The 26155-nt window shown below is 45.8% G+C and overlaps 1 protein-coding gene across 1 annotated transcript in view; it reads left to right on the forward strand.

The window, feature by feature from the left end:
* Tll2 (tolloid like 2) overlaps positions 1 to 26155 on the forward strand; it is a 113996-nt gene that overhangs the window by 37960 nt on the left and 49881 nt on the right. The window contains exons 3-4 of the mRNA XM_027407472.2: positions 11843 to 11917; positions 24918 to 25076. Of these exons, the coding sequence (XP_027263273.2) occupies positions 11843 to 11917; positions 24918 to 25076 (234 nt within the window). The remainder of the gene's footprint in view (positions 1 to 11842; positions 11918 to 24917; positions 25077 to 26155) is intronic.

The following is a 26155-nucleotide window of genomic DNA, read 5'->3' on the forward strand; positions in this document are numbered from 1 at the left end:
TTAGGGCTTTTGTGGTCATTTATTTTCTGATTGGCTCCTGTTCCCTGAGGGCCTCCTCTGAGTCAGCTCCCACAGGGTGGGTGGTTGTTTTCCCTGTTTTGCTTTTGGAGTTTCTGTGATTCTTGCTAGCGATTTTGCCATTTAGTGTGGTGTCTGATTATGGTACTGAAGGGCCACCTGCATCTCCTAATCCCCAGAAGGTGGCAATGGGCCTTGTAGAAAAACCCACGAGGCCTGAGTCAATGTTGGGCTGGGAAGTCAATGTTGATGAATATGTAATAGATGTTAATTAAGGTCTTGGAGCAGAAACCCACCGAGAACTATACAGATCAGTGGTTCAGAATTTGAACAGTCTAGCGTACAACATGCTTCATGCTGTGTTACACTTAGCTGGCAGTTCCATGCTGTGCACAAGTCCGTGTCTTGCTTCCCTAGGAGCTAAGCTCAGGCCTCACTAACTTAGTGCTCAGTTGGAAGACCACATTGCAAGTGATGAGGAGTGACTGGATCTTCTTTCTGCAGGACAAACAGCACCTAACTACACATTACACATAGTCCCATGGCTCTTCCTCCTCCTCTGCTCCCTGCCAGGCCACCAGGGAGCAGTAAGACAAGGACTGAGGTGAAGCATGCCCAGCTCTCCAAGCAGCAGCTGGCAACTGTAGACCTCGAGTCTCGCCTCACTTCCCAGTCTGCTAAAGGGGGAGAAATATAATAATTCTGTTGCCCCAGATACAGAGTTGAGATACATGTACACAGTGCTCAATCTGATTCAGCTTACTTGGGCTGGACATACTTGAGTGTGTGTATGTTGTGTATGTGTATGGTATGTGTATGTGTGTACCTGCGTGTCTGTATATGCACCATGTATGTGCCAGGGCTTTGGATCCCCTGGGACTAGAAGTATAGGTGGTTGAGAACTGCTTGACATAGTTTCTGAGATCTGAACCCTGATCTTCTTCAAGAGCAACAGATGTTCTTAACCACGGAGCCATCTTCCTACGCCCTGGACACACTTGTTGAGCTTTGCTGTAACCACCATATGGTCGGGAATATCCAAGCTGCTCTCTCCCTCCTCAAGGGGTAGACAGTTTTGCAAGACTGGCACAGCAACCAGCTGACTCACAGAGAATTGTACCGTTGGCCAGGAAAGAGGAGATGGTCAGTGGGTAAGGAGTACTTGATTTGCAAGCATGAGGACCTGAGTTTGAATCCCCAGTAACCACATGAAGAGCCTGGCATGTGGAGACCTGTAAATTCTGAGAGCTTGATGGTCAGCCAGCCTAGCCAAAATGTTAACTCTGGTTCCATGAGAGACGCTGTTTCAAGGCGACAAGACAGAGGGGGATGGAGGAAGATGCTGATGTCTTTGTCTGATCTCAATGTGCTTCTCCATAGGAGTACATACCCACACACTTACATGCATGAGGTACTGTGGAAACCTGTTGAATGGGGGTGGTGAACAAGTGAGTGTGAAGCCATGAAAGAGGTGAGAATGAAGCCTAAAGAAGGAGCGTGGCTTCCCGGAAGAGGCCGAGGGAGCCAATGGGGAGGACATCACAGGAGAAGCCAAGCTCAGACAAACTTAGGGAGGAGGGAACCAGACAGTGAGACGCACAGTTCAGGGTGGATAGCTGGTAGGTGGGCATGAGGATGGGGAGAAGAGTTGGATCCATGGATGGGATCAGACTCAGGGAGGTCTAAGACTACTCCCATAGCAATACCTGGTTGGTCTGAATCCTTTCTTTCTTCTTCCCATTTCAACCTGCCCTCCCTTTAGGCTCAGCCAGCCCTTCTCAAGAAGCCTGTGGATGCTCACACATCTCCCATGGTAGCCTGCTCTGTCCTTGTGCGTTCCTAGTGCACTATGGTCCCTGCCACTCTCTTCCTGTTTTCCCGTTAGTCCTTGGGACTGATTTCCCTACTACTGTTACCACAGCCACTCTTTGCTTCATAAACCACTCTCAGAAGTGACTCCTGGAAGTCAACACAGAGAAGCCCCTCCCCCCACCAAATGCTCCCCCGAGCCTCCAGAACCCACCCTGAGATACCCACAAAGAGCTCTTGCTCTGAACATTGCCTTCTAGTTGCCCAGGGAGCAGGGATTTTCCTCTCTCTTCCATTGGGGCATTGGTATGTTGCTATGATCAAGGGTGGCATCTCTAGTCCTAGAGTACAAAGTCCACCAGGGGAAACAGATAGGACTAGGAATGCCTCTGGTTTGCCTCTTACCTGCTGTGTGCCTGCAGGTAATGTTGAGGTGCTTGGGGCCTCAGTTTTCACTTAGGCGAAAGCTAGTAATAGTTCTTACCCCTTACAATTATACTGAGAAACAAATTGAGAGCACACATGCAGGAGCAAAGAACATAGTAAATAGACATTGGCAGTCACCTCTTTGAGTGCTAGTCTAGCCTTCAGTTTGAAAACGATGTAGAGAATCTTATTTGGCCCCTTGGCACCATTCTTCCAGGGGTAACAAGATAACTACACAGGACCTGGCCTCTGGGGTCTTTTCTTAAGGTCTTTCATTTTTGTTTTGTCATCTAATACCTCCCTATACACCGTTACAGATAAGCACCATATGGAGAGGGTTTAAAGAGATACCATGCCAGTTGCAGTGAGACCTTCATCGGATCACCAGTGCCAGCAGGCGTTTCTCAGTCTGACCTTGAATCTGTTAACTGTATTAAGGAGAACTGGAACTTTTATCTTGGCTTGATGCTTCAAGTATGAAATGTCATCTGTCTGTGGTTGGCTGTTTCATCCAGTTCTACTCCTTCAGGCTTCAAGAAGAGTTTGAGAGTTGATGATAACGATGATAGTCCTATGTTGGGGCTGTAGCTTGGCCCTAGAGAACTTGCCTAATGTTCACAAAGCCTAGGTTTATCCTCAGCACCCCATCCCAAGTTGTATGAGCTGACTCAGTGAGTGCTGGCTGGATGCCAGGTGTCATTCTGCGAACTGTGTGTATTACCTCTCTTAATTTGCATAACAACCCTGAAAGGAAAGGTAGTTTTTGTACAGTAAGAGAAACAGACAGCACAGCCAAAAGGCAGGGCCATGCTGGGTATGACTGCCGTGGAGTGGGCAGTCAAGGGTACAGGAACCCAGTATCAGGAGAAAGCTGGAAGCGTGAAGCCAAATGAGTACTAGGTATTCTCAGGTTATGCCTAGGCAAAGGGCCTGTGCTAACCCATCCAACAATCAGGGAACAGCATCTGGGATGAATGGAGGTCCAATACCAAGAAAATGGTTTATGTGGCTTGGTGGCCCTTGGACAAAGAGGGAAGGCTCACATTCGTATCATTGAGTAGTCTCCCAGCATAAAAAGTCAGCAGAGGCTGGTGACTCTGGCCTGTACCTCTAGCACTCAGGAAACCATGGAAGGAGTGTCAGGAACACCACAAGTTTGAGACCAGCCTGGGCTATGTAGGGAGTACCATTTAAGCCTGGGCTACAGAGTGCTATCCGGTCTCAAAAGTAATCTCCCATGATCCTCTGCCTGGGGACAGGAACAAATTCTAGGTTTCACCAACCTGTGCCAAAACACAAATATTTTGCCTGTGAACTTAAAAAAAGAGGGCTGACTCTTGACAAGCCTGAGAGGTTGCTGACAGGTTCTCTCCAGATCCCACCAATGAGATTCATTCATCCTGCCAAGGTGTGGACTCCTTGTTTCTTCCAGTGGTGAGAGAGAAAAGCGGGGATTGGGTGTGACCTACAACTTTCCCATCCGCATAAACACAACTATGTTTCTCCCCCCGCAGAAGGTTTCCCTGGCAACTTCTGTTTGTGTGTGAGTACGCACTTGTACTTATGCATGTGTGCAGAAGTGAAGAAAACATGTTCTTCAGCAAAATATCCATTGCAATGGAGTTCTTTAAAAATTATTTCTCTATTATAAAAGCAACATGGGGAATAGCATTTGGAAGTTATAAAAATCATATAAGAACATAGAGCTCCCTTCAAAATCACAAAGCAGAAACTTCCACAATGGTCACTGAGGTCATTTCCAGTCATGGGTGTCCCATGTGTTTTGGGCTATTTATGAGACTGGGACTGGGACCATGCTCTATTCTATCTGAATTATACTGGGCATTATTTCTTAACCTGTTGTTTTGTGTTTTTTATTTTATATTTTTTATCTTACAATATGGTCTTTTTCCTTTCATCAAATATCTAAATTAGTTTAAAAGGTTACACATTGCGCCATGGTATCAATTGTCTTAGCATCCCCTATTGTGGGCACAGAGCTGCGGTCTATTTTTAAGGTTCAGATGAGTGCCCTTGTCCCCCTGTTGATGCATCTTGTGCAGACACCTTGATGACACTCCAACACCTGTTTTAGAAGACTGATCTGTCTTAGAAAATTACAAATGTTACCAGTTTATGGTTCTCTTCCACCGGAACTGTAGCAGAATTCCCATCATTATTCCCTCGCCAGGATTAAATCATTTCATTAACAAAATCTGGCAATGATCCTTTAACTCATTTTCCCTTTCCCTTCTGTAGCATTTGGAATTTGAAAGCTACTTGGCATGGGATAGCTCAAGATCACACATTGATTACCATAGTGATCTCCTTGTTCTTGGATCGACCTTTTAAAGGGGCTTTGCCATTTCCCCCTGATGAATAATTTAAAAACTCAGGGGAGCAGTTGTGTTTTGCCAGTTTTCTTGGTGGAGGTATACACCCCCTGGGCCTTGCCTGGGATGTGGCTTAGGCACACCTATCCAGGTGAGGGGTGAAGGCAAGAGTCAAGTATGTCTTCTGGACTCTCATGGGCCAACCTTGGAACGGAAACACAAATCCAATAACTGAATGTCTGGTTCACATATCATAAGCCTCAGTTTTCTCTTACATAAAATGGGAATAGTAACACTTCACTGGAGAGTGTTAAGTGAACCATTAGACAAGGTGGTGAGGTGTACTAGAAACCTTCTCAGTGTTATGCCTGACAGGTTAGCATTGAGCCCCAACTTCAGCCACATGTTCCTGTCTTTCTCAGGATTAACTTGAAGTTGGGTTTCTTTGTTACTATCTGCACATAGGTGTCTCCTTCTCAAAACTTAAGTCTCAGCTCTTATGCCACTTACTATTTTATAAAATTTGGTTACAGTTTTCTCAAAGTGCTTAATCCCTCCCTGAAATGAGCTCATTGTTTATGCTAATCCATTAGAATTCAGACACCATGAAGGCAGGCCGTGTGGGCAGGAGCCTGCACTGTGCTGCCCAGGGCAGGTGCTCAGCTGGGATTTTCTGAAATGAATAGAATGCTGGTAAACTGGTTTTTAGGATCTTGTGCTATTTTTTGTTTTTTGTTTCTTCCTTTTCTTTTTCTTAAAGTAAATGAAAGGCATTTTCTACCATAATTATCTATAAGGGCACCCTAAAATAATTTTCAGTTAAGAACAGTAGCTATTGTGTTTAAGAAAACTAGGGATCAAGCAATGTTATGCTGTAAGAATGAAGGATAGAAGGAATAATTAAAGTTCTGTTGATGCATTTCCATATTAATGAATATTCATGGTCACTATTATTTAAATAGGCAATATTGATTTATGAAACAAGGCACTGCTCCATGGTTCGAAGGAGCCTGTCTCTCCCTGCTTGGATATCTTGGGTGTGTATCGTTGATATTTCATTAATTATGGCAGCAGGGCGTTGTGTGTACACCAGTGTCTATTATGATGCATGTAATTAAGGCACTTTTTGTTGGGAGCGGAAGAAAATTGGACTTTCCCAAAGAAAAGCAGCTTGCTCCCGAAGTTGCTAACAGATTGCTTCTTAATTGAACTTGGGAGGTGAATTATATGGTGAATTAGAAAAAAGAACAACTTGGAATTCAGTGAATTGTTCCATAAAGGAAAGTGTGGGATTGAATTGCAGATGCTGGTTGGGGACATTTCAGCTTGGCCCCATGCATCACGGGCCGTTGACCTCCACTGTATTTCAGAGAGAGTTTGGACAGGCCAAGCTCTCTTTTCAAGGCCTGGAGGGCTTTCTTTCCCAGAGACCAGCTGTATCTGGGTTTCTTATGCAAAGGAGACAGTTTGAATAAACCCCTGTGACTAATGAAATTTACAAGGCTTTGCATATTGTTACACTGAAGAGGTAATTAAACAATGGTGAAATGTGTGAGATATATTCATATTTATGTGTATACATACGTGTGCATATGTGTTTGTGTGTGTGTGTGTGTGTACATTTTTTGTCTTGCAAGTCATTCCTTAGGAAGAATATACTATGTGTTCAAAGTATTCATAGCATGCCTGTACTATGAATGTGCCCACTTATATCTAGTCTTTCTCTGCATCACGTTGTCTCTGTTTCTTCTTTGTTTGTTTGTTTGTCTGTTTGGTGTGTGTGTGTGTGTGTGTGTGTGTGTGTGTGTGTGTGTGTGCAGACCAGAGGACAACCTCAGGTGTGCTTGCTCAGACACTGCCTTTCCTTTGAGACCAAGTCTCTCTCACAGACCTAGAGCTTGCCAAATAGGCTAGACTGGCTGCCCAGTGAGCTCCTCCCGTCTCAGCCCCTTCAATGCAGGGGTTAATTTGCCACCATGATTTCTCACAGGGTTCTGGGTGAAACTCAGGTCCTGGTGCTTGGAAGGCAAGCACTTGACTGGGTCATCTCCTGTCTTTCTTCTTCTGCAGCACTTAGAGCTGCAGTATCTGCCTCAACCTCACCCATCAAGGAACAGTTCCCATTGTTTTAGGGGTGACATAGCTTCTTCTTCTTCTTCTTCTTCTTCTTCTTCTTCTTCTTCTTCTTCTTCTTCTTCTTCTTCTTCTTCTTCTTCTTCTTCTTCTCTCCTTCTCCTTCTCCTTCTCCTTCTCCTTCTCCTTCTCCTTCTCCTTCTCCTTCTTTTTTTTTTTTTTTTTTGAGAAAGGGTTTCACTGTGTAGCCCTGGCTGTCCTGGAACTCACTCAGTTAGATCAGGCTGGCCTTAAAGTCAGAGATTCACCTGCCTCTGCCTCTTGAGAATGCTTGGATTAAAGGTATGCTCCACCACTGCCAGCTAACATATGGCTTTTTCTAGAGTTAGACGGGTCTAACCCCAGCTCTACATCTTTGGTTCCTAGTGAGATTGGAAAGGAAGGGATTATTTGTTAAGAATATCGTTCAAGGTTAGCCAGGCAGTGGTAGAGCATATGATTAATTTCAGCACTTGGGTGGCAGAGACAGACGGATCTCTGAGTTCAAGGCCAGCCTGGTCTACAGGGTGAGTTCCAGGACAGTCAGGGCTACACAGAGAAGCCCTGTCTTCAAAAACAAAACAAAGAAACAAATGAATATAATACAAGGACTGAAGGCTCAGTGGTTAGGAATACCTGCTGCTCTCCCAGGGGACCAGGTTCCAATTCCCAGCACTCACATGGAAGCTCAGGACCATCTGTAATCATTCCAGCATCCAACACTTTCTTTTCTTTTCTTTTTCTTTCTTTTTTTCTTTCCTTTTTTTTTTTTTTTGGATTTTTGAGACAGTGTTTCTCTGTGTAGCTTTGGAGCCTATCCTGGCACTCGCTCTGGAGACCAGGCTGGCCTCGAACTCACAGAGATCCGCCTGCCTCTGCCTCCTGAGTGCTGGGATTAAAGGTGTGTGCCACCACTGCCTGGTTAAGTATATGCCTCTTTTCCTGGCTGCAGCGAACAAGCTTAGTTATACCTTCAGATCACCTTTGGTAGCTTTCCAGAGTTCCCATGTCTGGACTATGCTACAGGTCAATTAAAACAACTTCTGAGGGTAGGAGTCGGGGGAACAGGCCTCGGTATTTTTTACAAAGGTTTCCCAAGTCATTAAAGTTGTGACTAATGGGGGCTGGAGAGATGGCTCAGAGGTTAAGAGCAGTGGCTGCTCTTCCAGAGGTCCTGAGTTCAATTCCCAGCAACCACATGGTGGCTTACAGCCATCTGTTATGAGATCTGGTGCCCTCTTCTGGTGTGCAAATATACATGGAAGCAGAATGTTATATACATAATAAATAAATAAAGTTAAAAAAAAATTGTGGCTAATGTTGAGAGCCATTGTTCAACAGCTGCCTTCATCTCTCTAGTAAAGCTAAGAAACACACACTTGCCCCCAGTATTAAGCAGAACTGGAAACGATTGCCATCATCTTTTGAAACACCATTAAGCTGCCCCAGGCTTTTGCTCCCAGACTTATCCATCACCTATGTAACTGGGTATCTGCTTCATGCCAAGTTCTGGGGGGAAATGCCCTTTCTTTTGTGTTAACAAGGGGGCGGGGGCGGTGTGTGCCCAGCACTAACAAGATTCCAGGAATGTGTAGTGAGAGCTATGGACATGGTAAAGGAAGGGCTGAGGAAGCTCAGAGGAAATGGGTTTAAAGCCCAGGAAGAGAAGGGTGCTGGGCTGCTGTGTCCCAGAGGAAGTGGCATCCAGCTAGAGACTTGAAGAACCAGCAAGATCTAGCCAGGCCCAAAAGGAGGGCATGCTTGAAGAAGATGCTTAAGATGAAAGCAGTGAGGTGGTACATGTCTGTAATTCCAGTACTTAGAGGCAGAGGCAGGATGATTTTGAGTTCAAGGCCAGCCCAGTCTGCATAATAAGGACCTGTTTCAACAAAAATAAAGGAGGAAAATGAAAAATAGAACCCAGTCCCTAAAGCTCAGTGTGGTTCAGCTTGTGGAAATGGAGGCAAGAGGTGAGGCAGGGGAGCCTGAGAAGGCCATGTCACTAAAGGAGCCCAAGAGGGCCATGTCACTAAAGGCCTCATCCACCACCCACAAGGTGGGAATTCATCCCAAAGGCAGTGGGAGGGTTTTCATTGGGGAGGAGGCAAGGCTTGTCAGCTCACTGACTTTAGGTCAGCTCATAGACAGAACTGGAAGCCTGGGCCTGGTGTCTCTCTGAGGAAAAACAGCATGTTCCCCTCTAGAGGGTAAGGTCAGATGTAGGACTTGTGCTTGGTTGTTTGTTTGTTTGTTTGGTTTTTGTTTTTGCTTTTTGATGGTAGTGTTTTGTTTTTGTATTTTGAGACAGGAGATCATGTAGCCCAGGCTGGCCTTAAATTTTCTGTACAGCTAACACTGGCCTTTGACTCCTGATCCTCTGGCCCTGCCTCCCAAGAGATGGGATGATAGACATGTGCTTCCATTCGTAGCTGAGATCTGTGAGATCTGTATTTTAACTACCACAGCTCTAGCATTGTCACTAATGACAGGTGTCCTCTCACAGACGCCTGGACAAGGCTCTGGGCCCTTTGGAGTTGCCTGTACCTCCCAGGCACCTCACTTGTTCTTGCGTTGATTTGGCGGGGGCGGGGGGCGGTTGTCTGAGGAGGACAGGCATCTTCTATGACTGACAGATGCCTCCATGCCCTCAGGGCAGTTTAGTTGTCTTTTCTCTCGGCATGTGTTTTCTGGTCCTTGGGTCTTTATGAGGCTGGAAACCTCAACCCCATGTGAAGAAAGTGTTTAGCTACATTCTTAGCTTGTGGCGAACACCATGGTTAGCACTTTAGTTAACACAGATACTTTCAGACACGGCCACTGCTCTGTTTCCTCCAACTCCAAAGCTTTTCACCTGTTCAGCCCCAGCAGCAGAAAGCCAAAGGAACCAGAGACCCCACTGAATCCTCTGCCTGCTGTAGAACCGAGCGTCATCCCTCCTGGCCTGGCTCCCTGCATCACAGCCCCAGCTTTCAGCACTGCTGCACTGCCTCCACTACAGTCTCTGGCTCATCCAGAACCACGCCTATACCCAGACACAACGTACAGATCTTTCTTCCTGTCCCTTCATTTCTGGGAAGCCAGATAAGATGAAACTGATATCCACGCTGGGCTCCCACTGCTGTACAGACCCCCAGCTCCCATGCTTCCCTCTTGTCCACTGTTAACAGCTCCTGTTATACAAAAAGTGGATGCAATTCTATGTCTTCTGCATCATATCTAGGACACTCAAAATAAAAGCTGAAGTCCAAAAAGAGTCTGCAAGGCCTCACACTAGCTGTTCTTGTAGATGCTGAGGGCCGATGGCCTCACTACTACAATTCTCTGCCTTTTTCATTCCATTCCTGGCATACCCGGCTGCCTGCTGCCGAGCACATTCCTACCCCAGGGCCTTTGAGCCTGCCGTCTCCTCAGTTTGGAATGCTCTTTGTCAGATATCTATAGATTTGTCTCTTCAGACTTCTTTTCTTTCTTACATGAAATGGCACCCTGGAATCCCCCTTTTTTCTTCATAGCACACCAACAGCCAACTTAAATACTTCACTTCTATTTGTTCCTTTTTCTCCTCCCCTCCATCAGAATATAATTTCCTGAGATCACCCCCACAGCAGTAGGAACGAAATCTGGCACATAGCAGGTGTCAGATGCATATTTTCTGAATGAACACATACCTAAACAAACTCATTACCTCATTTGGTCCCCACAGCAGCCCATTTGACAGACCAAAGATGCTAACGCCCAGGTTCTCAGCAGCAGTTGCGCAGTCTGTGGGGCGGAGGCTGAGCTGGACCTGGAGCCTGGCGGCGACCCACCTCTCTCTGCAGATGGCACATTCCTGTGCTGCAGAACCGTCAGGATTTCCCCTGACCTTTAGCCCGGGAGGAAATGATATCGCAACTGGAATACCCGAGGGCCGGGAGCTGGCAGCGCAGACTCCGGCAGCTGCAGGGTCTGGGTGAGCGCATTCCCAGCCGGCCAGCCAGGCAGGATGCGAAGAGTCTCCTGTCCCTGCCTGGTGTTGGGGTCCTTTCTCTACAGGACGCCAAGGCAGCTGCAGGCCCTGCCTGAGTCACAGAGGTGGACGAGGCAGTCTGCTTCTCAGGAGCTGGTGCCAGGGCCACAGGCTACGTCCACTGGTGTGGACCTGACACAGCGCACCCATTGGACAGTGTGGTGCTAACCTGCCATGCAGTGGTGGTTCAGGATAAGTCTGGCTTTTTGCCTAGGAGACCATGTCTGAGCCAGGCCATCCTGGGCTCATTACCATGCAGCACTGGCTCCTTTACAATGGGGTTATGCCCCACCTATCCTAGAGTATTCTAATGAGGGCAAGGTGGCTTCAAAAGCTTCAGGTTTCCCAATCAGTGCAAAAAGTACCTTCTTGTTTGTCAGTAGATTCTTCTTTGGAGGCTTTGACATGGTTTCATGGTCATTGTGTCTCCTGAACATAGATCTGCTCCCTGGGGTCCCCAAACAAGCACCCATCGATGACCCTTCTCATTCTTCACCCCACAGAAGTTCCCAGCCCCTCCTGTCAGCACAATGCTGAATTTTGGTCTTCAGAATTTGCAGCCAGCCCCTCCACTGTTAAATCCAACTTGACATTTAGAGAATGCTAGGAACCCTGTCTGCTGGGTGGTGGCTGAATCTGTTGTGCCCAGGCGCACAGCGAGACTGACATCTTCTGGGGGAGGTGGATGCTGACAGGGTGTCTACATGTGGCTGCCCACAAACACATTTGCTCCTTACTGCCCTTGCTGTATGGTGTCAACATGGTCCAGTTTATAAAGGAAGCGCAGCAGCTTTCTAGAGAAGTTTCTCCCTGTGGGAAAACCAGAACACAAAGAGAAAGCCCAGGACTGCAGAGCCACAGTGATGAGCTCCATCAGGGGTTCAGTGGCTGCACTGTATTCCACCTGTGTGCACCTGACTCCCCAGCTTCCCTGTGCGTTCATTCCGTCTTCTCTAGCTGGATAAGGAGTGGACCTGGACTCCCCTGGACTCTATGAATTCCACTCAGAGCATCTTTGACCAAGGAAGATGGTAGTTTTACTGATTTGTGAGTGGTTATATAGAGGGGCATTTATTGAGGTTTGCTCCCTTGGTGTGTCCTTATCTCTCTCTCTCTCTCTTTTGTCCTATTACAGGTGGGCTTGAGGAGCCATCTGCAAGGTGGCCAAATGTTACAGCCTCCAATACCAGCACCCAGGCAGCAAGAAAGGGTAATGTATGTGAGGCCCCACCAGGCCTCTGAGGGCCCTTTATTTTTCTTTCAAAGTACCTAGTACTTTAAACTAAATCTAGCACTAACCATTTCAAAGTGTACTGTCTAGTGGTATTTGGTACACTGACAATGTGGTGTGACATTCTTCATCTAGTTCAGACCTTTATCATTACTCCCAAAGGAGACTTTCTACCCATAGGCTGGCCACCACCATGCCTCCAGAGTCTGGCTTTTAGTGTCTTTTCTGAAGCCTGGAACTTACTTTGTTAGTGATTGGGCCTGGAATACGCACAGCCAGCTGTGAGCATTCTCGAGAAAGGTTTCCTTTGGTGGGATGGGTCTGTCTTGCTGTGGCTGGGGGTGGAGATTGGGTTGGGTATGGAAATCTTTCTTGCTGTGGGGGGTTTGGGTATGGAAAGATGTTTTACTGTGGGGGATATAGAAAGGCAGGGTTTGTTGTTTGGGGACTGCTGGAAAACTCTGCGTTCTAGGTTTGGCTTTTCTTTATGTTACTTGGCTTATGAGTTGAAGGCCTGAGAAGAAAACTGATAAGATATGGGGAACTATGTGTCTCAGAGAAGGAGAGGGTACACGAGGCAAAGAAAGACAGCAGATTTGGGGTATGGTGAGAGGCCATATAGGCTAGAGTTGTGGACAGTTGTGTGCACCTGACCTGACCTGGATGCTAGGAACCAAACTCATGTCCATTGCAAAAGCAGTATTCTTAACCATTGAACCATCTCTCCAGCCCCACTTAGCATGTTTTTAAATAGATGTTGCAATATTGAGTGTCTCCAGGAATAACAATCCATGTTTCCATAGTAACTTCAAGGGTTATGCCTTTCCCCAGAGCCTCACTAGCACCAGGTATTTTAAACCAATAAGCAATAGCTTATTATTACCTAGTTTGTGTTTCTCTCTGGCTGCTGGGGGTTTTGAGCATCTTTTCCTCTGTTTGCTAGTGACTGGGATGTGCATATTTGTAGTCCACCTCTGTGTACCCTTTGCTTATGTTCCTACTGGGTTGTTGATCCCCTTCAAGTTGCCTTCTTTTATGGAGAAGCAGGTTCTTCACCTTCCCTACCATGCTGCTCGAACAGCCTGCGTTTGTTCTCAGCTGTACAGCCTGTGGCTGGGATCATGAACAAATGGTCCCCTTTAGAATCATTGTGTGTGTGGGGGGCAGTTAGTTGGCAGAGTGCTTGCATAGCATGTATGAAGCCTTGGGTTTGCTTCCCAGCACCATATAAACTAGGTGTCATGGTGCAGGCCTGTAATCCCAGTACTTGGGAGGTAGAGGCAAGGGAATCAGAAGGAGTTCAAGGTCATTTTCAGCTACAAAAACCCTGTCTCAAAAAAAAAATCAAAATATGTGTTTTTTTGCTTCACTTATTTGACATTGAAAAACAATGTCTTTACTATTTTTTTTGAAAGTTTTATACAATGTATTTTTATCTTTTTCTCTTCTCCCCCAACTCCTCCCAGGTGCATACCTCTTCCTATCCCACCCAACCTCATGTTCTCTCTCTCTCTCTCTCTCTCTCTCTCTCTCTCTCTCTCTCTCTCTCCTATTAAGTCTAGTATGTTGCCCAATTACTCTTGGGTGTGGGGCCTGCCCTGAATCATGGTCACACCCTTAAAGAAAACGAACTTCCTCCCAGCAACTATCAAATGCCAATAGCTTCTCAGCTAGGAGTGGAACTCTGTGCCCCGCCCCACACACTGGGATTTCGTCTGGCCTGAGATCACACAGGCCTTATGCGTGCTGTCGCAGACACTGTGAGTTCATACATGCCTCTGCCCTGTTGTATCCAGAAAACATAGTTTCCTTATAGTCATACATCTTCTTGGGTCCTTAGCATCCTTCTACTCTGTCTTCTGTGATGATCCCTGAGCCTTGGGGTGGGGATGGGGAGGACTGTGATACGATGTCCCATTCAGGGCTGAGCACTGTGAGTCTTTGTGTGATCTGTCTTCCACTGCAAGAAGTTTCTCTGATTCAGCTTGAGAGACACAGCAATCTATGGATGTAGCAACAACTCATTAGGAGTTATTTTAATACTATGGCTTTTAAGCAGAATAACTTTATAGTAGATTCTTCCCTAGGAAATATTGCCTATCTAACAACAGGTTCTTGGTCCCATTTGTAGTGCCAAGTATGCTTTCCAATTCATGGAGCTGGCCTTAAATCCAACCAAGAAAAGTTGGTCACCCCCCATAACATTCATGCCACTATTGCAACAGTGGGCATGTCTTGACAGGACAATGATTATTGTAGCTGACAAGATTCTTATCTGAGTAAGAAAGACTGTGGATTGCTATTCTCTCCCAGCAGCACTTCACAGTGCTGTGAGAGCTAGCCCCTAAGGGTGTAGCTTTCAGGCCAGTACCTATTTGATTCATTCCTGTTTTATGATGCCAGTATATGGTGTCTTCAGCTTCTCAGGCTCCAGGCAAACTCAGGGACACTTTATTTGGCTGAAGACAAGCAGCACTTAGTGGTAAAGATGGAGCACAGAGTGTGGGGAAGCAGCTGGAGAGAGTTGCTATAGCACCAAAATAGCACATAGGTACCATGTTGAATTTCCCCTTCCTGATTTATGTGATTTGCTGTTGCATAAAAACTATCCTTGAACTTGGCTTCAGACAATGACATTTCATGATTCTGTGGAGTGACGGTACTCTTCCCCTAATGTTAGCTGGGATCACTCACTTGACGGCATTCTGACAACTAGCTTGGGTTGGATGGTGTAGACAACTTAGTTGCTCCTCTCCCCTTCAATGATCCATGTCTACAGCAAGGTGGCTTGGCTTATCAAAATGGGGAAACACACAAGAGAACGATCGGTTTGGGGCCTGGACCAGAACCTTAATAATACCATTTCTTCACATTAACTCAAGCTAAATGTCCAAGTTTAAAGAGAGGGGAGTGGATTCCACTGCATGTGAACATTGACACGAGCTCACAAAGACCAGGGGACTTGCTGCTCTATGGAGGACACTGTCATTACATCTCATGTTTTCATCATCGTAGATAGCATCGGGTGTTTGTGTTTACTAGTTTGGGGGGCATGAAAATCACCCAATCAAATAAGCAAGGTGAGTCAGAAACACTTGGGTTTGAATCCCAACTCAGCCTTTTAGTAGCTATGACATTGGAGACTTTAACTCTTCATTTAAAGCTTAGAGAGAATTAGAAATATTCATTTATATAAAGTGCATAACCAAGACTTCCAAAGGTTAAGTGAAGTTCAGCTTTCCATTTTTGTTTTGTTTTGGAGATGTCTCAACGTGTAATCTAGATAGGCCTTGACCTCAAGATACTCCTGCCTCGGCCTCAGCCTCCCCAAATGCTAGGATCACAGGTGTACACCACCCGGTCCAGTTTCCCTCCACCTCTTTCTTTCCACCTTCTCCTCTAGGAATGACATTACCAGCACTGAGTGCATCATCTACCCCTGGACAGAGATTCCACAGCTGTTCCACAGCTGTGCTGAGGACAGGAAGGAATAAGCCTCCTGCAGCCCATTAAAATTCTGCATCTACTTGGGCTGCATACAGGACCAGCACTGCTGCAGATGCTGGGGGTTTTTAAGCAGGATGGAGATAACACTTTCCCCTTCTCTCCCATACCCCTCCGAAGCCTGCTAGGTTTACAGCGCTGCCCCTTGAATGACCCTGACTTGTCTGAAGAAGTCAGTGAATGCCCAGGCCAGGTCAGTCTCTCTATATCACAGCAGTGGATAAGTGGGTCTTTAAGGGGGGGGAGGTGAGACCCCAAATTGAAATAAAGGCAGGTTGTTTAAGCCTGTCCCTCTCTCCTTCCCACGCTATACCTCAAGGATACTGCTGGATGCCTGCCTGGTTCACGTCTTGTTTTTATTTGAAATACCAACCCTAGATCTCTCTTTAATCAGTCCACCTGTTTTCCACAAATCCAGATGAGACTACCTGAGCAGAGAAGGGAATCTGGGGGGAGTTCCAGGTTAGTTCTAGCAGAGGCTGGTTTCCTGGTCTTATGTGGCTCTCTTCAGTCCTGAAGATGGGAATTTGTGCCTGCAGCTTAGTGCTGATTTCTAGGCCACTCACTCACCATTCCCATAAAGCCTTGATCAGAGCAGTCCCTTCTCGAAGCTGAGAACTTAGCGTGTACTCGGGTCTGTAATGCTGTTAGTGGGGGGCTGTGTGTAATCTACTTGGGCTGCGTACAGGACCAGCACTGCCACAGATGCTGGGGGTTTTTAAAGCAGGATGGAGATAACACTTTCCCCTTCTCTCCCACACCCCTGCAAGGATGTGTGCTCTTTTGGCTAGCTGAGTAGTCTGATATCTTGAACCATATTCATAAGAGAATATGGTCCTCTCCCTTTCGGGACCAAACTATAAAGCCTTTGTTTCAATGTGAAGAAAAGTGGAAGCTGGTTGCACCCCAAATCAAGGATCCCACAGACATCAGCATCCCAAAATGCCATTCCATACCTGAATCCCTGAGTGTCACATCTGTGGGTCCAGGTATAACTGCAGAGTCACATTAATGCCAGGCCCCAATTTTAACTTGTTCCAACAGCTGACTGTTGTAATTTAAGAAAATCAGCACAAGAAAGACGTCATGTGACAGGGTTCAAGCAGAGGGTTTTTTTTTGGGGGGGCAAGGGATCATTAAAAAGAGAAAGGGGAGAGGGGAGACCAGCCTCTGGGGACAGGAGCAGCAGGAGAGAGGAAAGGGGGGAGAGAGAGAAAAGAAAGAGGAACAGATAGACAGAGAGAGGGAGAGAAAAAGAGAGAGAGGAAGGGATGTGGGCAGGGCCCTTTTAAAAGGGAACATAGTGAATGTGCACAGTTGGTGCTCTTAGTGGCTGCAGCTGAGGACGTATCCTGTCAGAACCCCAAGGACAGGCCAGTGCAGATGCCTGAGTACTAACACAGGCTATCCCTGAAGCTCTGTACAGCTCTACCTCACCTCTGAAATGACAATCTCCATCTGGTTCCATGCTTCTCCCCCAGACACGTTGCAGGAAGTAGTCAGACTCGGGAAGTTTGTGCAGAGCCACATGGGGAATAAACATAGGTGTTTATCTTGAACATTTATCTTAAATTCACCACCCCTAAAGCTCTTAATCTCAGCCTTTGAACTTTATCAGTGGCCCCCAAACAACACTGAGCTTTGTCCCCAATAGGAGCTTTCAAACCTGCAGGTACCTGGACTCCAGGCCTGTTTGTTGGGTCACAGTTACAGGGCAAAGGCAGATAGTTGTATTTTTTTTTTAAAAACAACTTTCTCAGTGTTTCTAAAATGCAACCAGGTTTGAGAGCCACAACATAGGGTAATTTACAGCTTCCTTTTCAGCAAGGAACTGCTCTTGAGTCTTTCAAACTGTAAGCAAGATGTGACTTCAGCCATTGCCTGTGGGGTCAGAGTTTTGCAGATATCTGTGCATGCAGGGTGTTTACTTCTAGCATATGGATTATCATGTGCCCAATGCAAAAATTACAGCTCTTTGATTGAGAAGTTTGGTCAGTCATGGCTGTTTATGACATGGCTGTGCCTTCAGCCGGAAATGAAATACTGAATGGCAATGGCCGCTTCATTTTTTCAGGGAGGACATGTTGCTCCCAGAGCCAGGGGATTGAAATGGCCTGTAACCCCCCACCCCCCAATTCCACCTCCAGTGTGTTAAATCCTTTCAGATGCCCCTGAACTCCTCTTGAGATGCAGAGCTCTTGGCCATAATAAATAATTACATCCTTCTATTTGGGCTCTGGTTCCAGATAGTAGTAATCCAAGAAAATCCAATAATGACAGTTGCATTAAGATCCTTCTTCCAGGCTAAGCAGAACATCTGTTTAGACATATTTTTAATCGGCAAATGCTTCCTGTGTTGAGTCCTCGGCAAATTAAATTTCTCACTGGACCGAAGGGGAAGCTGTCATTCAATAAGCCATCTCTGGAAATTACACCCCAGTCTGTTTCCAGGTGCACTTAAGATTTTCCCATGCTGACTTGGCCACATAAAACCGGCCCTTACAATGTAGGTCACGTGTCCATATAGCACAGCTTGTTCAGGCAACATGGGATGTCTCAGTGCTCGTCCCTCGAATGGAGAAGTATTTTTTGCCCATTCTCCAAAGGAGAATTGGCAGCAGAGGAAAATTAAGGGACTTGTTGAAAACCATATGGGATATGAATAACAAACTTCCACTTGCTACATCTTTGCCTGTGATTACTTAAGACAGGATGAGTCTCAGGATGTGAACATTAAGGTTTCCACTGCTGCCAACCTTTTGGAGAGGTTTCCGCCGCAGAACTGGTTGGACTCTTGGGCTGTTTATTTTTAGAATAGCCTGTCTATTTATTAATTCATTCATTCAAAATACAAAAATATTGAATGCTGCCACCCTCTAGGCACTGTGCAGGCATCTAAAACAGAGCAATGAAGATGCCAGCCACAGTTCTTGCCCTCATGGGGCTTTGGGTCGGCTAGACCATTTGAAACCTTGAAGCAATTAGTTCTAAGGCTGTGTAGCCAAACAGAATATGCATAGGGGCTGTGTAGACAGTCCAGGTGGACAATGTGAAGTGAGGCAGGGAGAACCTGCAGCCTGACTGTTGGATGAGGTGCTCCCTGTCCAGTGGGCTGTAGCCACGTAGTAGACGGCCCCACTTGCTGTTACCATAACTAGGTCTTTCCATTTTATAACAAACAAACAAACATATATTCTAGGAATAGTGACACATGCCTATAATCCCACCACTCAGGACACAAAAGCAGGAGGATTGCCATAAGTTCAAAGACAGCTTGGGCTACAGAAAAAGACGCTGTCTTTTAAAAAAAAAAATTGTTATGTGAAGTCTCCGGATTTTTTCAAGAGTTGGCTTCCAAAGTGAGATTTTTTTTTTAAACAGTGTGAGCCAAAAGTGTCCAGGCCAAACAAAACACATCTGTGGGTTGGGCTGATCCCAAGACTGCAAGTGTATGACTTCTGTTCTAGAAATTTGAGCAGTAAAACAGTTTTTTGTTTAAGATGTATTCCATAGCAATTTCTAGGTGTGGAAATAGGGTCAAGGAACTTCCAGGAAGCTGTGGACAGCATGTGTGTGTAATGCTTTATCCACCCCAAAAGAAGTGAGGTGCCAAGTTCAAAGAGAAGAAGGTGAACAGGCTGATGAGAAGAGACCAGGGAATGCAAATGGTTCAGATGCTGACGAGACAGCTCAGGCCAGAGAGACTGGACTAAGTCTTAGGGGTCAGGCTGCTGTATTAACACCAGCGGGACACCATCATAGGCTCAGGAAGTGTACCCACCCTATTGCGTGAAGCATGCAGTGGTGAGTGAACTCCACATAAAACAGAGGTCCTCAAAGAACTCAGAGGATTGGAATGGCTTGATGTCTGTCCCAGGCTTGTAGGGGAGCAGAAATCTCTTCTGGGAGAGTCTCAATCACAAAGTTTTATCCTAATGCAGGTGTGGTTTTCAGTCTTCTTGTATGTGAATCCTGAGACTGAGACTTTGATGTAAAAAGTTCACCCATGACCCATTGAGTCTCAAGAGTCCTGAAAAAGTACAAAGCAAGTCCACAGCCAGGATCCACAACATGCAGCACTCCTAGAAGGAGGCCCCAAACCTGTGTACATATGGTCAATGCTAAGCGGACTCAGTAGGGTTTTTAATGTGTGTTGTGTAAAACAATAGTAATTCTAGGAAAAACAGCCATGACTTTGGGAGGGGGTCTGCGACACATGGGAGGAATTGGAGGGAAAGAGGAAAGGGCAGAAACCATATGAATATAGTACTCATCTATTAAATTCTCAGAGATTTTTAAATAAAAAATGGCTAGCCTAGAAACAATCCTAAAACATTAGAATCACAGGAAGTTAATCAATGACGGGGAAGTCAGAAGACAGCAAATTGGAGAATTCACTCCAAGAATATGACAATCAGAAGGAATTTTAATAAGTATGACTAAAATGAGGAACAAGCCAAAGGAAGAATTTAAAACAGAGGGTGAAAAATGGATATTGTTAAAAAGAAGATGCGTTTGAAAATGCACTGACTAGGTCTTTGGTAGATGACAGCTACAACCATTGAAGCAGGCGTAAGATAAACAGTGTGGGGAATACAACTGAAGAGAGAATTAGTAAAGTGGAAAATAAATCCCAGCAAACCAAGAAAGACACAAAATGTGAAGACAACAAAAACAAAGCCAAAAAACCAAAACCCAAAACAAACAAAGGTGTAGAGAGATGGAGGTTTGAATGATCATGTCTAATGGGTCATCAAGAGGAATTCTAGAAAGACAGAGAACTCACCTACAGAGTCTGGAAAGGGGTCAAACTGACAATGAGTTAGAAAGGGGCAAAAAATATGTCAACTTAGATTCCTGAAACGTTCCAGCTAAACAAAGAGGGGGATAGAGTATTTACAGATATATCCTGAGAAATATTGTTACCCTCATGAAAGAACACTTAAACTCATTAAAGAGTGTGACTCCAGGCGGGAGAAGGTGCAGGGGCCAGTGAACAGGAAATGGGCAAAGGGAGAGCATCTGTTTCATAAACATACGAAGCCCTGCTCGTAGGGACTAACTGGGAAGTTTAAAACACGTAAACAACAAGAAAACACGGAGTCTGGGGTGGCTTTAACAGTCTCATTTCTCAGAAATGAAATTTGGGATTCTGGTTTCTTCAGACAGATCCACTAATTCTAGTCCACTACTTCTTTATTCTTGGTCCCGGTGTGTCTAATTATTAAAACTGAAAACCAGTGTTAATGGACAGAAAAAAAGAGTTATGGGAATTAAAAAGTAAGTATAGAGAGCTCTCTTAATCTAATTAAAAGCAAGAAAAAGATGGGGGGGCACAAAAAAGAGAGTTAGTGAGAGGAGGAAATCAGCCTGGGTGTATTAATTACACCAAAAAGATCTAAACACTTGCAATCAAGAAGAGATGCACGTAAAACTTAATTAAAACCGTGTGCAACAACCATCAATGAAACAGGAATAGCTCTGGGCTGGAGAGATGTCTCGGTGGTCAAGAGTGCTTCCTGTTCTCCCAGAGAACTCTCCAGTTCCATTTCCAAGAGCCCATGTCAGGTGGCTCATAATCGCTCATAAATTCAGCTTCAGGAGTGCCAGTGTCCTCTCTAGTTTCTCTTGTGCATGAGAAATGCACTCTCCTGTGCATATATATACACGTAAGTAAAAATAAACCTGGAAAACATGAATAGGGGCCCGAGAGATGGCTCAGTGGGTGAAGGATCTGCTGCCTGATCTGAAAATCTGACTTTCACTTCCAGGACCCACACAGTGGGACGAGACCACCAGCTCCGGCAAGTCGTCCTCTGGCTTTCACTCACATTCTTCCCTAGACACACACACACACACGCACGCACGCACGCACGCACGCACGCACGCACGCACGCACGCACACACACTCATTTATTTATTTATTTATTTATTTATTTATTTATTAGTTCTAGTTAGGGAACAAGCTTGTTTCTACCCCCTACTCCATCCACCCACCACTCCCCAGGCAGGGTAGGGCCCTCAACAGGGGCTCTGCAATGTCCACCAAATCTTCCTGTGCTGGTCCTGGGCCCTTCCCCATGTGTCCAGGGCCAGAGTGTGACCCTTCACGTGGGATGGGCTCTCAAAGTCCCTTCTTGCACCAGGGAAAAATACTAATCCACCACCAGAGGCTCCCTGGAGTGCAGAGGCCTCCTTATTGACATCCATGTTCAGGGGTCTGGATCAGTCTTGCACTGGCCTCCCCGACAGCATCTGGGGTTGATGTGCTCCCCCTTGTTCAGGCCAACTGTTCCTGTGGGTTTCTCCAACCTGGTACAGACCCCTCGCTCTTCATTCTTCCCTCTCTTCAACTAAATTCCCGATTTCAGCTCAGTGTATATCTGTGGATGTCTGTCTCTGCTTCCATCAGCTACTGGATGAGGGTTCTAGGATGGCATAAAGAGAAGTCATCAATCTCATTTTAGGGGAAGGGCTTTTAGGTTATCCTCTCCACCATTGCCTGGATTGTCAGATCGTGTCATCCTTGTAGGTCTCTGGAGATCTCCCTGGTTCCAGATCTCTTCTCAAACCTATAGTGGCTCCCTCTGATATGGTATCTCTCATCCTGCTCTCTCTCCTCTATTCTTCCCCAAACTCAATATTTCTGCCCCTCCATTTCCTCTCCTCTACTCTTCTTCTCTTGCTCTTATTGTAATAGCTCCCTCTCCCTACCCTCATGCCCCCAATTAGTTCAGGAGTTCATGCCACTTCCCATTCCTGGGGACCATTTATCCCTTAGAGTCCTTCATGTTTCCTAGTTTCACTGGTGAAGAGGATTATAGGCTGGTAATCCTTTGCTCTATGTCTAAAATTCATATATGAGTGAGTGCATACCATGTTTGTCTTTTTGTGACTGGGTTACCCCACTCAGCATGGTTTCCTCTAGTTCCATCCATTTGCCTGTGAATTTCAAGATTCCATTGCTTTTCTCTTCGGAGTAGTACTCCATTGTATAAATGTACCATATTTTCTCAATCCATTCTTCAGTTGAGGGACATCTAGGTTGCTTCCAGGTTCTGTCTATTACAAACAATGCTGCTATGAACATGGTTGAACATATGTCCTTGTTGTATGAACATGCACTATTTGGGTATATACCCAAGAGAGGAATGGCTGGATCTTGAGGTAGACTGATTCCCATTTTTCTGAGCAACCGCCATACTGATTTCCAGAGTGGTCTTACAAGTTTGCACTCCCACCAGCAATGGAGGAGTGTTCCTTTTTCTCCGCATCCTCTCCAGCATAGATTGTCATTGGTATTTTTGATTTTAGCCATTCTGAAAGGTGTGAGGTGGTATCTCAGAGTTGTTTTGAGTTGCATTTCTCTGATGGCCAATGATTTTGAGCACTTTCTTAAGTGTCTTTCAGCCATTTCAGATTCCTCTGTTGAGAATTCTCTATTTAGTTCTGCACACCACTTTTTAATTTCATTGTTTGGTGTTTTGGTGGCTAGATTCTTGAGCTCCTTATATATTTTGGAAATCAGTCCTCTGTCAGATGTGGGATCGGTGAAGATCTTTTCCCATTCTGTGCGTGGTCGTTTTGTTCTACTGACTGTTTCCTTTGCTTTGCAGAAGCTTCTCAGTTTCAGGAGGTCCCATTTATTAATTGCAGACCTCAATGTCTGTGCTACTGGCGTAATGTTCAGGAAGCGGTCTCCTTTATTTATTTATTTATTTATTTATTTATTTATTTATTTATTTATTATGTATACAACATTCTGCTTCCATGTATATCTACACACCAGAAGAGGGCACCAGATCTCATAACGGATGGTTGTGAGCCACTATGTGGTTGCTGGGAATTGAACTTGGGACCTCTGGAAGAGCATTCAGTGCTCTTAACCTCTGAGCCATCTCTCCAGCCCCGCACACACACACACATATACAAAATAAGCAAATAAAATGTAATAGAAGGAAATTTAATAACATGAAAGATTTCTCTGTTTTAGCTTGCCAATATACCGATATACATATATGGTCGAGTGTTAAACAACCTGAAACAAATCTTATTTGCATGCTCAGCAGAGTGGCAATCAATGCCCACCAAAGCAAATGTGCGCATGAGTGCTAATGGCGGGATAATTTATTATACCCCTAAGTGGAGATGGCTCGGATGTTTAGCCAAAGACAGATAAGCTAAATGTCGTCTACCCATGCAGTGGAGTATCACTGTGAATGAACATAAGCCAAATGAAAGCAGCAGAGCCAGGGGGCTGCTGTGCCCTGATCTTGCTCCTAGAGAGTGACCAGAACAGTCACAGCCACAGAAACCCAGCAGATCATTGGATGACAAAGAAAAGGGAGAAACTGGAAGGGACTGTTAATGGGGACAGGGTTTCCTTTTGCAGTGACGACAAACTCATATAATTAGAGAGTGGTCACGGCTGCACACTTAGTAAACATACCAACACTCATGAAATTGTACACTTTGAAAGTGAATGCTAGGGTGGTGAGTTATAGCTCATTTTTAAGGAAAGAAAAGAAACATAAAAATAAAAAGAGAAGGAAGTAACTAAATAAATGAAATAAAGGAAAGTAAAAAAAAAGGTGAATTTTTAATAGCGATTTTTTAGGGGAAAGGTAAGAACTGGGGAAGTTCTCCAAGTAGGAGCAAAGAGGAGTTTTAAGCAAGCACATTGGGTGGTGCTGTGGAGGTCCAGCATGGTCAGGGAACCCAGCTTGAACATTCTGCTCCAAATTCCCACTATTTGGGAGGCCCTTTTTGGACTCAGAACCTTTCTTAAATATTTAAATTAATTATGTGTATATGTGTGGGATGGGGTGTTTGGGAGGGTGTGGTGGGTGTCTGGGAGGATGCATGTGACTGCAGCGCCCGTGGAGGACAGATGGAGCCACTTGACTTGGTCCAAGTGCAGTATAAGCTCTTAACTACTGAGCCACCTCCCAGCCCCGGAACTCAGAAACAAACTACACTTGTTTCCCTTGTGTTTCTTCTCTTAAGGGTCCCGACATCACTGAGACTGGGGAGATTTAAGGGGCTCTGGTTTTCCAGTAACCATTTTACAAAGACTCTATCTCTCCCCCTGCCACTATCACAGATTGGTTAGCCTTTCCCAGATGATTTCAAAGTCCATACCATTGACATTCTTAGGTCAAGGCAAAGGACTGACTCTGCTTGCTCCCTCTGTTGTGTAGCTTTGGTCCTACAGTGGTTTCACAGTTCTCTGGGTCCTCTTGATTCTATGCCTTCCCAGGGGAGAGGCTTTTTCAGGACCCCAGCCAAGCCAGACCCTCTGTGGTCAGAAGCCCATGGTCTGAGCTCAACACATGTTCTTCCCTGGGGCTGGAACATTCTCAAAAACCGTGATGGGTGAAATGTTCCTTTAGAACGCAGGTTTCCCACACTGTGTCAATCCACCACCGAAGAAGACTTTGTGGGCAAAGTAATTGATTCATTGTCTGTCTTGCAGATGGCAAGGATGATGTCACATTTCTGCCTGGCCCTGGGACCTCGGACACCACCACAGATAAGACCTTCTCTGCCCGGGTCCGAAGAGCCACAACCTCAAGGACAGAGCGGATTTGGCCTGGAGGGGTCATTCCTTATGTCATTGGAGGGAACTTTACTGGTCAGTAGCCCTAGATGTGATCATGTTGAAGACCTTGTGCCTGTGTAGCCTGGGCCGCCAGATCTCTCATGGGGCTGTGTCTTCAGAGTTCACCCAGTTCTGAAGGCTTGGGCGGGGGTGGAAGGATGGGGCATGGGCTGGTGGGGAGGGGGGGGTTCGGGCTGTGTCTTATAAGTTTATCCTTAAATGGCTGCTGGGCCTATGCAGTCAGAGAGCAAGAGGAAGAGATGCATGGAGCTGTCCATGGTGGCTCCTTGGCCTCAGCCTGGACCAGCAGCAAGGACCCGGTAGTCTTAGGCTCCAGAGCAGTGCTCCATGTGGTAACTAGAGGGCACATACATATCATGAAAGCACATGATATCCTGGCTCCACCTCACAAATCACTTAACATCTCTGTCTGCAGTTTCCTATTCTATAAGCAGAGATGGTGATAGAGAATTAAATGCTTTAATACCAATAAGAACTTAAAATGTGTGCCCGATGCATTATGGTATTATCTTTGAGATATGTGAATCACTTAGATGGAGGCTGCTAGCCTGGCCTCAGTCCCTCCATGAAGAGCCCTGCCTCCTCTTCCTTCCTCCTTTCTCCTTGACCTGAGCCTCACCAGCCACCGTCCTGTTACAGGACCTGCCCATCTCCAGATCTCCAGCACACTTACTCTGCCTTTCTGTACCTGAGACACAACCCCAGACCTTTGCCTGGCTGGCTTCTGATCAAGTGATATATCCACAGACAATCCCACTGGCTCCTTGCCACCCCTACCATGTTCCAGCTCCCTCTGTAATCTTTTTAAAAAAATTAATTTATTATGTATACAGTGTTCTGCCTGCATGCCAGAAGAGGGCATCGGATCTCATCATGGACGGTTATGAGTCACCATGTGGTTCCTGAGAATTGAACTCAGGACCTTTGGAAGAGCAGTCAGTGCTCTTAACTTCTGAGCTCATCTCTCCAGTGCCCCCCGTAATCATAACAGCACTCATCACGACCCAAAGTTTCTTCTCTTCTATTTGTGTTTACTTGTCTTGGCCCAAGCTCTGTGGGAGCAGGGACTAACTCCCCTTTTCATGCCTACA

This window comes from Cricetulus griseus, chromosome 3 (genome assembly GCF_003668045.3).
Source record: "Cricetulus griseus strain 17A/GY chromosome 3, alternate assembly CriGri-PICRH-1.0, whole genome shotgun sequence".
Taxonomy (NCBI): Eukaryota; Metazoa; Chordata; class Mammalia; order Rodentia; family Cricetidae; genus Cricetulus; species Cricetulus griseus.